The sequence below is a fragment of the Teleopsis dalmanni genome, chromosome 2 (genome assembly GCF_002237135.1).
Source record: "Teleopsis dalmanni isolate 2A chromosome 2, ASM223713v2, whole genome shotgun sequence".
In the NCBI taxonomy this organism is placed as follows: domain Eukaryota; kingdom Metazoa; phylum Arthropoda; class Insecta; order Diptera; family Diopsidae; genus Teleopsis; species Teleopsis dalmanni.
The window spans coordinates 194890964-194903155 of NC_051847.1; the positions used below are offsets into that span (position 1 = coordinate 194890964).

The 12192-nt window shown below is 29.7% G+C and overlaps 1 protein-coding gene across 1 annotated transcript; it reads left to right on the plus strand.

The window, feature by feature from the left end:
- Positions 1-909: 909 nt before the first annotated feature.
- On the plus strand, positions 910-11269 carry LOC119686192 (proline-rich receptor-like protein kinase PERK9). The gene is made up of 5 exons (XM_038100696.1): positions 910-1283; positions 9890-10062; positions 10127-10397; positions 10458-10706; positions 10774-11269. Exons 1-5 carry the CDS (start codon positions 1275-1277, stop codon positions 11101-11103), a joined length of 1032 nt encoding a protein of 343 aa, XP_037956624.1. The 5' UTR covers positions 910-1274; the 3' UTR covers positions 11104-11269.
- Positions 11270-12192: the final 923 nt, after the last annotated feature.

Below are 12192 nucleotides of genomic sequence, written 5' to 3' on the forward strand. Positions count from 1 at the left end.
TTTTTAATAGTTTTTGATCTTATTTCGAATTTCGAGGATTCATTTCTTACTTTCGATTGAACATCATTAACCGTTACTGTTACTTTTTTGATAGTTTCAGATTTTATTTAGATTGGAAGATGAAAACCATCATATGTTAGAACCCAACCATAACCTGTGCCTGGTAGTTATATTGTATATTACGAGTTTATAATTACATTCAGTTATGCGCTCATACCAGAATTATAGAATCTTACTAAAATCATACTAGAACCAATAGAATTTACTTTAAAATATTTGCGATTTGTGATTATAATTTTGGTGCCTTTTCTCTCAGTAAATTTATCCAGTGGGATCCAGTGGGAGTAAATTAATCCACTTCTCGCATTTACATAATTTTACCAATGGTTATTTTAACCAGATCTTCGCTTACAAATCCTCTAAATCAGAAAAGCATTTTATTGTGTGGTGACTTTAATAACGAAAAAGATGTTCTGTTTACTTTTAATTAAAAATTAATTATGAACACTGGTGAAATCGTAGATCCGTCCGTACTGATCAAAGTATTTCTTCCTCTAATAAATACGCAAAAGCTCTGCTCAAATGCATTAAAGCATTTCAACGGGCACTTTAAATTTCACCACACTTAATTGTACATAAGACTCGTACTTCAACAGAAAATGAAGAAAACTTCTTTGAGGTGTGGTGAAGTGCAAACTGAATAAGTTTACGGCTTGTTTTTGTTGCTGCTTTGCATTTTTAGTGTTGGTAAGGTACTTGTGAGTAAACCAAATTACTCGATTTGCTTTTGTGTAATTGTGTTTGTTTTTTCTTGCAGCAGCAAAAGGTTTTTCTTCTTTCGAGCTAACTTTTTGCCAGGCACTACAAAAACACTACGTGGTATATAAAGGCCAAGACAACTTTGCGGCCGTTCAGTTAAACCGCGATTTTAAACAAAGTCATTGAGAACAGCTTTGATCTCTACCAATGACTGCGAGCTTCGGTATTCCAAAATAACAAGATTTGAAAAAAATATATATTAGAAATAATTACAAAAAAAAAAACAATAAAATCAATTATCCAATAATTAATCAATTATAAAAGTTGACGTAGAAGCGTACGCGGTGGGTGGTGTAGTGATTTGCTATATAGACGAAAGACTGGTTAATCTTTTAAATAAAACATAAAACACTCTTAACGGATTATAAATTACCTTAAAAGGTTTTTGATAGCTGTAATTTCAATTACGGATTAACAAAATAAACATTAAAGAAACCATAACGAATCAATAAACAATGAATGTGGTATGTTTAAAAAAAATAATGTTTTTATTTACAAAATTATCACGTATCAAGTTACATATCTATTATCTATACAAACAAAGACTATGACAAAGCAAACTCTCGAATTTCTAGACAATTTTTGTAATTCAATTGTATGTGCTTAGGTTTTATTGTGTATCTGTGCAGTTGCACCAAAACTGCAGTACCTTTAAAAAAAGTGCATTAAATTATAGCTGAGATACTCAACTTGTGTTACTTTATGTCTTGTACTGCGATGTACTGCGAACGATAGACTGCAGTTGCATTTAGTTTAAGATGTTTTGCGTCACTTTTTGAATTAAAATTGCATCACAAATTTAGTGGAGTTCCAGTTTATTTTCTTATTATGACTCGTAATATGCAAATTGATTGCACAGTTAATTTAAAAACTTTTTGCAATTTCGGTTACCTGTGCTGTCAACGGAAAGTAGGTGCTACAGTTTTACACCCCATTTGGAAAACTGGATTTTATGTTAATCTATCACTGAGTTGATCTAACATGATTGCATAGTAACTGCATTGCAAAAGTAGTTACAGAAAAATTTCTTAACATCTGTGTGTACAGATTTTAAATGGACTTTTTTAATAAGTATGGACGGAATGGCAATTCGATGCATTGATGAAGTTTCCATATACAAATACCATAATTTGCTTTAAAAAATTGATATTTTTATAAATGGTATATGCAAATTCAGTTTCTTATTGGCTATTAAAATTAGTAAACTTTGAAAGTGAGTTTCTAGTTAGTATCATGATTAATAGGATTGCTGCAATAACCCGAAATTTTATGTTATGAGACTAATTCCATAAGATTACTCGTACATTATTTTAAAAAAATATTAAAGACATAATACTTCTTCTTGAAGTTGAGTTCTATAAGCAATGGAATTACAATTTAATAAAATAACGAATGGAAAATATTAAAAATAATTATTATTAATACTTTTAAAAATTAATAATGTTCGATTCTAGTATATTATATTTTAACTATAAAAAATCCCAAAAATCCATTTACTAAACTAATCAAGTAGTAATGTTATATAGCATATGAAACATCCTATCACACTAAATTCGTGTTAATTACGAAGTAAAACCTTTTACTTAACTCTTCACTAAATGGTTCTATTGTGTGCCGCGAATATATTCCAAGGCTATGACAAATTTTAGGTAGAGATATTCTTACCCAGTACTAGAAAATTATTGTGTAGCTTGAATGGTGCGAGCAATGTCTTTGATACATATTTTAGGGTTATCGGCTGAACATTTTAGAATATAAGATTCTATAGGGTATGTACGTATCTAGATGATTACTGGAAACTGTGAAGAAGCAGATGAGTGATGCTGTCGTTAGTACGTTATAACAGTAGTTCTTGAGAGATGTCTCTAAATCTATTAGTTAGGTTCATTAAGAACCATATTAGAAGCCCTTAATTCAGTTTAAATAGTGTCATATATTAGTTTTCATTATAACATATATATATAGTATATATAAATTATATATAATATATATAAATATATATAGTTATATACTATACATAATATATGTATAATATATATACTATATATATATATATAATATATATATATAAATATATATTATATATACTATATATATTATATATATTATATATATTATATATTATATATATATTATATATACTATATAATATATTATATATATATATATATATATATATATATATATAGGTATATATATAATATATCTTCCTATTATTATCCTCATTAGAACAAAATTGAGGTTATTGATAGGTTATTTGACTAATCAACATGGTCTGTGTTATCATCTCATCAAATTAGGTCTGCTTAAGGAAATAGAAACTGGAGTTTGTTTCGGATAATACTTTTATTTGTATTCACAATGACAGTCCGGCTTTGAAATGGAGCAGGAGTTTACTGGGCTGAGAGATCGATCAACAATCGATAGGTAATATCGTTGGAGTAATACCAAATATCCAATTTTGTGTTTGTTCTCTGCGTAGAAAGTGTTAGATCGATCAAAAACTGAGCGGTAATATCATTGGAGTAATACTAAATTCCAATCCAATTTTGTGTTTATTCTCTGCGTAGAAAGTGTTATAGTAATAATACCACGCTTATTATTGATTATGCTAAAATGGTTTTGAAGATTTTAAAAAATTTTCGTCACATAGAATTGTAAATGGTTGGAAATTTTAAAATCTCTCTGTTTGTCGTTTCCTGAATATAGCACTATTTTACTACAAAAATATGATTTGAGGACTTGAGGAACATAGTATGGTAAAACTATGTTACACAACAGATTACGTATCGAATAATAGCAGAATTACTAGATATAACATACAAATTTCACGATAATATCTTTAACATCAGTTGTTCTATACCTAATGTAACTCTAACAAGAGTAGAAGTGACTTGGAGATATATACTCGGTATTAAATTACTATTGTTTTGTACTACAAGCAAAATACGTTAATACACATTATTTGGTAATCCATAAATGTATCTGTTCATTACTACCTATATCTATAATGAATTTATTCTTCTTCTTTTTGTAATTTAGTTTCAAAATATTTTTAGGTAATTATTGCATTAAACTGGTTAATAAACTAATAACCGATTATAATTAAAATTCATTTTTTGAAAGTAAGGCCAAATTCCTACGAGTAGAATACTCTATCTGACATAATAATAACATACATGTTTGCTTGTACATATATCATTTTGCATACATTAATGTAATTAATGATTGATGGATTAATGTAATCAGCTGCTACAATTGCTTAAGTAATAATATTTTTTAAAATGTTTTTAAATTTAATGTTAATAGTTTGTTACTTAAAAGTAATCAATAGTATTAAAGTGTATTTTAAATATACAGAATTTCACTATGTTTTGAACTATCGACGTCAGCGCTGGCGTTAATCATACTAAAGACTCAAATGGTACCCACATCGGTCAGAGGTCATATCTTTGTTGACGTTCTCTTCGGGAGAAGTCAACTTAAGACTTCTATTGTATACCGTATCGACTACCAAGCAAAAACAGAATTTTGCTTTGCTGAGATAAGATTTCTTTTTTCTGTAGAATTTTGGTAAACTGCTGCAATATCGCATAATGCAGTAATTAAAGCAAAAACTGAGTGGTGCCGTGATTGTTGCTTAGTCAAACAAGAAATAGTGACAATGAGACCGCAAACAATGACTCAAGAACTAGATCAGCTATAGAGCTTCCTTTGATTGTAGCTCTATTGTGAAATAAGTTAATCCACAATTAGGTATCAGAGGTATGAGACATAAGTAAGTTCCAACCGAAAATAGGTGCTATTTACGCGACAGTCTAGTTAACACTGCTAGCCAAAGGAACTGGTTCAGTAGAACTATATGGAATTGTAGATGAGTACATACTTCCTCATTAAGACTGAGGTTTTAATGAGAAACGTTGAGCTAAGATATTGTTGGCGCCATGATTACCTGTTGGCGTTATAACAGGTAATCATGGCTTGCGTTATATTTTTTAAAAGATGGGTTTGTCGAAGAATACTCAATGTTGACTTCTCCCGATAATACTCTTTATAACATTTTGCATGTCTGGTGCATTGTTGGCAAGTTATATGACGAATCATCAGGTCTGCCTTTAATATATCAACAAGATGGATTGGTTTAAGAAAACTGAATATTGACTGTTTCTGGAAGCGGATGACACTTTTTGTGGCTTTGATCTGTATCAGGAAGAGGTTGATGGCGCTAAAGTATGTCTGATGTTAAGATGTTCTTAACAATTGATATTTTGACTTTTATTCGAAATATCTTATGTTCAGTTAGGCTCTGCTAGTAGATCAAAAAATTTGCTCGGCTGGGAGACAGTATCTCATATATTTTGTCTTATTCTAATAGTGTTAGTTGTGAATAGTGTGTTGAAATTAAGAGGAGCTTAAGTGCGTGAAACCGCTTGTAATGTATCGAATGGCTCTATGAATATGCCTTTTCATTAGTTATGCTTCAAGACAAGACTGAATGATAAATAAAACTATAACTAATACAGTATGCTATAATACGGGATATATGAAATATTTACTGTACTTGGTTTCTAATAAATATTTTATAATGAAAATTGCTTCATCAGCATTTTTTTTGCAATATTAACTAAATGCAGAAAAAAAGTGGATTATTGTGTAGTGAGAAAACTATGCATGTTTTTACTTAACATTTGCAGTTGTCAACCTTAAATATCAAAGGCAAAACATTATAAATATTTAGTTGCGTTACTCAAAATGTAAATGCAAATGTGGATGAAATGAAGTTTGGCTTTTGGTTAATGGTCAAAATGCCAACATTAACTATTATTATAATTTTTTTATATATTTTTGAGTTTACAAACTGGAGCAAGCAGTTGCTAGGCGTCTTGGTAGATCTATGTACCAAGGCTGTTTGGCTATTTTACATTCAACACATTTAATAGTTCAAGACTTAAGTGAAAGGTTTTTAATTTATTAAATGGACTGTGGATAGGAATGGCATTATTGTATTACTACAATAAATAAATAAATAAATAAATTATTTTCTATAATAATTTAAAATGCAAAGCACTTCTACTACTCAGACTTTAATAAGATTATTAATATTTTTATTAGCGTATTTTGTAGCAAAAAAAAAAAATAATGGAAAAAATGCTGTTGCAATTTTATAATAAAATTTTTTTTATAAAATGTTTTGGTGCGAATTGTGGAATGAAGTTCCATAGCATTCATGGTACAAAATATATTAAGTTGTTAAATACCACAGTGTGTACATAAAAATGCTGCTGAAAAAATATATAAAATTTATTACAAAGTTTTTCATTATATCTGCGGATCTTATTTCTCAACAAACCGTTTTAAAGTGAATCTCTTGGAGTGCTGCAAAAATTCAATGAAAGTAATGAACTGTAATTTCATTGTTGTCTCGAAGCTGCACGCCTTCAAGCGTTTTAGCCACAGATTTATGCAGTTTAATGAAATAAATTTAAAAAAAAGTATCTGTTTTTAACTTATAATCTCTAATGTTCATCTAACAACTTAGCAATTATTATTCATGCAAAAAATTCAAAACAATGAATAAAACAAAAAAAAAAACAAGAAACGTACAGCAAATTAAGATGAGCTGTAGTTGGTACTCATATACTTGCATCTTCAGGCAATTCTTATGTTCACGAGATAATTGAATAATTATTTAGCATTTTAATATCATATACATAGATTAATATTAATTTATTTAAAATTACAAAAAAAAATCCACATACTCACTACTACAAAAGTAGCTAATTTGCCTTCAGCTCTTTAGGTTGATAATTTGTTAAATTACCGACAATATCTTTACATAGCGCATCAGATATCGCAGCTGTTGCAAGCAACGTGTGAATTTAAAGCTGTTAGGTTGCATATAACCAACTGAGAAGATACATAAATGCAAAGATACAGTGCACATTAAAATATTTGTTTTTGTTTTTTTGAAGCAATTTTTAATGTAATTTCTACATGAACATATCACACATTGTCAACTATGAGAAACCATTTTTTTTTTGTTCGAAATTATTTTCATTCTGTTGGAACGTTTACATATAATTGAACCCATCAGTTGCATGGCGGTGCACGGTTGGTGCGAGTTAAGTTATAGGCCCCTCAACCCATTCGAACCATACGAGTATAATAAATTTACTTTTTAATTACTACTCAAGCGTTTCCAAAGACTTTTGGTGCAACTGAAAATTGCGTGGGAAACGCAATGTTGCCCAACTAATTCATATAGTAAATTGATATTTTCGCAATTTATTTATTTGCTTATTGTAAATTTCATATATTTCACGAGGAGCAGAGCAGTTACCAGTGCATCAGTGCTTCCCACTTTGTTGGCAAAACTTTGGCATTTGCATTAATTCCTTTGTTCCATCGTATATTGCCAACCATATTTCACTGGCTTCCATTGTTGGTCTCATGTTTAGCTTTGAGTTTCGCCAGTTGAGTTTGTTCGCTGTTCGGTGCAATTTATTGGAAAAGTTTCTAATGTTCGGAGAGAAATAGTTCAAGAGAAGTTGTATCAACAAATTTGCATTCAAATGAATAAAACAATTTTTGCATATAATTATTTGATATATATCAACAGTTTAAAAAAAAACTTTCTTATATGATTATGATATTTACTGCAAGATATTAAATACATTTTTTAAAGTTCACAATGTTACTTCGATACTTACATTTATTTTTCACATTTAATTTGCAGTTATAGTTCATATTGTATATTTTTATTTCATATATTGTATATTTTTATACAAAATGAACTCTAATTATAAAGCGAGCCACAAGGTAAATATAATTGGAAACAATATATTTTATTGTCTAGTTCATTAAAATAAATACCATAGGTGTAGTCAAACGGGTACCAATGGGGCAGTGTGTAAATAATTTCTCGTACAAGTACAATTGTTTGGAGTTTAAAAAAGTTTTATGAAAGCATTTAATATATTTGCTTTTATTTAAATATCTTTATATATGAAGAAAATCAAATTTTTTGAATTTCTCATATCTTTCTAAATTTACCTACGATAGTACATATAATCGAAACCTTTTAAATATTTCTATATATAAGGCAAATCAACTATTTTGAGTTTTCCACATATTTCTGGATAAGTCTATGATAAGTATATATATTTGAAATTTCACTTTTATTTAAACATGAAAAGAAGTCTACACTACTTTATTAAAATTTTATTTTTTTTTTTAAAAAAATATGAAATTATATGTGCTTTCTTTTGTCCAGATAAGAAAAATCAATTTTTTTGAATTCTTCACATGTTTCTGGATAACATATGCATAGGATAAGTACACATATTTAAAACTTCACCATTATTAAAACTTTGAAAGAAGTTCACCCAGCTTTCATCAAATTTTATTTTTTTAATAAAAAACATGAAGTTCTATGTACTCTCTCTCCTTCAGATTTCCAGTTACTGATCTTATCGCAGTATTGTTATACTTTCTATAATAATTTTTGCGGGCTAATTGATTATACTTTATACGAAATTATGCAGAAAGTTTTTACATATTACTTTTCAGGACGGAATACATATGTCATATGTCATATGACATCATGATATTATGAATATTGTTATTTGTGATTGACAGGAAATTGTATACAACAAGTTGGTCTTGTTTAGAACAACAATTAATTCGGTCCTTTACTGCTCACAACTCGAACGCGTAAACGAAACGATCTAGAAAAAGCGAGCAGAATAGACCAACAGAAAAAGAGTTGTCATACGATTGTAAACGATATTGACAATACCAGGCCATAAATATATTTAGTTTTAATGATTCCACCCTATATAGCGTGGACAATACATTATCTGACCACCATTTGTTTTTATATGTTAAGAATTGTCCTATCGAAGAGCTTTTGAAAATCACTTGGCCAGTTTTCTCGCCAATGAACCATGAATGTTTCATAATGATGGAATTTCGGGGTTACTTGAAAAATAGAAATCATAAATAATAATAGCCAATAAATAATTGATTAAAATTGATTTTTAATAAAGAAAATTTTTGTTAAAAAGTGTGCCAAAACATCATAGACATATTTTAATATCATCTAATATTTTACAATTTAGCAGTTAGATTACTAAACGTGTGTGATAATAAAAAATATTAGTACATCTTGCACTCAGATTCAATCGGACTATCTTCACTATATCTGTAAGGCCAGTGAAGAAATAATATACTAGACATTGAACTCGGTTAAGAATAAGGATAAATAAAGTAATTGATAAATTTCTTTTCTTTTTTATTAGTGCAGCTTCTGTGTATTCCGGTACATATTTCAGATACAAGCCCCGTATTTTGAAATACAGTGCCCCGTCCGTAGCTTAGTACACAAATTGACTATAGGTTGGTCACAACTAAAAATACATTTAATTTTTTTCTATGTCATCACGATGGCTAGGTTCTCCCGACCCCACAGTTTTCTATGGTAATTAAATTACCGGGTTTATCCTAGTCAAAGAAAATTTTGCAACAACAATAAGAAGTATGAACAACACGAGAACACCCTACATCTGTTTTATTATTCTACTGCCCTAATTACGGACTTATTTCTCCATATATACTGTATTATTAAAAAATAACAATAACAATATTATAATGTTATACTTTAAATAGAACATTATAATCAAATAAGATAAGAATTATACGAATATATCCGTAATTAAAAAAAATGAGAATTATAAGAGTTATATGCTAATAAAAAAAGTTTTGAATAGAATAGGTGAACTTTAGTTGTTCTAAAATTTAAAAAGTCTTTACACACAGATTAATTACAATCACAAATTAATTAAACACAAATGTCCAATATTAGGTCTATAAGTAAATAGCTTTTCTTATACATAAGAGCAAGAATAAGGTGTTTAGTAAAACAAATTTTCTTATATTAAATAGTCTCTTTTAGACTCAACACAGACCTCAATTTCAATTAATTTAATGAAATATTTTTTTCTTATTTTATTGAAAAAGATTTAGATAAATATAAGTTAAAATATAAATAATCCAATATGTTTTTCTATAGTTTAAAAAATTATTACTACTAATGTTCCTGTGTGCATTAGCAACAGCACAAGACTATCAGGACTATCAAGAAAACACACCACGTTCTGCACCTATAAGACTGCGCCCAAGTGCTGGACATTTGGCAGATTCTGCCCGGCCGACACCAGTACCAATTTTAAAGCAAATAAATAAGTATGATAGAAGAAGCGTCAGTATTTGATATTATTAAAATTACACTAAAATTATTACATTGCAGACACAATGAAGATGGTTCCTATACTTATGGTTATGAAGGTGCTGATGGTTCATTTAAAATCGAGACTAAACTGGCAACAGGTGAAGTAAAGGGCAAATACGGTTATGTAGATGAGACTGGTAAAGTGCGTGTTGTGGAATATGGCGCTAATAAATATGGATTCCAGCCATCTGGTGAAGGTATAACAGTAGCACCACCAACTTTAGTAGATGAAACCACAAGAGATCCACCAGAATATGATGATGAACCCATAAGACCACAGAAACAATATGTAATATAATTAATTGATTTAATAAAATTAAATTTTTATGAAATAAATTTATTTTTATAGCGTGTCAATCGACCACAGCCACAACCAAGACCAGCACCTCGTCCACAACCACAATACGTACAATATGAAGAAGAAGAAGAACCTGAAAATATACCAGCACCACGTAGACCACAATATTCTTCACCACCACAAGCTTCAGCACCAGTACCACCTAGATTACAAGTTCCCGGAGCACAACGTTCTACAGATGTGTTATATTCACCTTTGCAGCGTCCAGCACGTCCTGAAGCTGATTATTCACAATCACAGGTATTAATAGATTTTCAATTAAATGTATATTAATTTAGAAATATTATTATTTTTGATATTCTTTCAGTCATTTGGTGAAGGTCCGTCTAATGTGCGGATTTCACGTCCTGTCTATGCTCCAGCTCCCGCTAATCCAGCGCCTTCAAGTGCACGTGCACAAGGTTTCTTAGCACCAGCATCTGGTGGTCGCCCTCTCTTGGAACCTTTACAGTTTGGTCCAACACAAGCACCAGCACCGCGCCCCGTACAACAGCAACCGCAACAGCCACGTTATCAACCACAAGGCAGAAGCAACGGTGGTGGTGGCGGTAGTTTATTAGATCAGCTAGCGCGCGACTATGCACTGCCACAGGGCAATGCGCAGCCATTACATGATATATCTTTCGGTTATTATTAGTTTGAACTAAATTTTAGTTACAGTAACAAAGGATCATCTAGTCGATGATTCCATTTAAATTAATAATTGTTTTAAATATTTTTTATTTTGTAAAAATTTTTAAGCAATTCAGTTTTTTATTAAAAAAGTTTTTTGGAAAATAAATTAAATTTTTGCCAGAATTTTTAAATTCAGTTGTTGCCATTTCAGACCTAGAAAATATATAAAAGTAAAAGTAAAAAGTATAAAAGTAAATATATAAAAGTATAATATATATGGACATAATAGGGAGGCTTCGAGACTGGGCCTACCCTATAACGTTTTTTGTCGCGGCTGTAGTTTTGAGAATGAGATGGGCATTGACATTTCATGTTTCATTAGCTAGGAGGAGATCGATTACCTTCGGGCCCTTTTTCTCACCGACCTGTCCGAGCTGTCATCTTGCGATATTAGGGATTTTGTCAAATTTACAGCACTGTCAGGTTGGTTTATCTTCACCCAATCACCCAAGAATCGTTGCTTTTTTTAGGCGGTCGTCGCATACTGACTTTTTAGTCTATGTACGAGCCAACGCTATTCCTGTAATAAGGGTAATATTGAGCCATTATTTGAACTGTAGTGGGATTTCTTGGATACAAGGCTGCCACTGCTACCTATCTAATAATACAATTTACTTAGTTAAAACAATTTATAGTAAGGAAAATAATATGGGTTAAACAATTTAAATTAATCTTTTGTAATATCAATAAGATTATATTGTAGATCAAGTCAAAATTTTTCATATGTTTAATTTTATTTAATTTAAATGCTAGAGCAAATATATGTTGAAATAAGTACAGAAAGACCAATATGGGTCCATTTTTACCATTTTAAGTAAAGCTTATATTGCATGCAGATTGCTTTTTAATCTGACAGAAGATAGATACAAAGTTATAGAAACAAAAGTAAACATTAACTCTCCATTAGCTAATATATATATATTTATATTTAGTATATAAGCACGAATTGTTCAAATATAATTATACTTTCTACTTACTTTCATTTTACGTTTATGTAGAATATATACATATATATAAATATATATTAGCAGACATCACACCCATCAATAGA

Excerpts from the sequence above, each read along its gene's own strand:
- LOC119686192 (XM_038100696.1), top strand. Across the intron at positions 10,063-10,126 it reads ATTTTAAAGCAAATAAATAA|ACACAATGAAGATGGTTCCT; the intron begins GTATGATAGAAG and ends ATTACATTGCAG. Across the intron at positions 10,707-10,773 it reads CTGATTATTCACAATCACAG|TCATTTGGTGAAGGTCCGTC; the intron begins GTATTAATAGAT and ends ATATTCTTTCAG.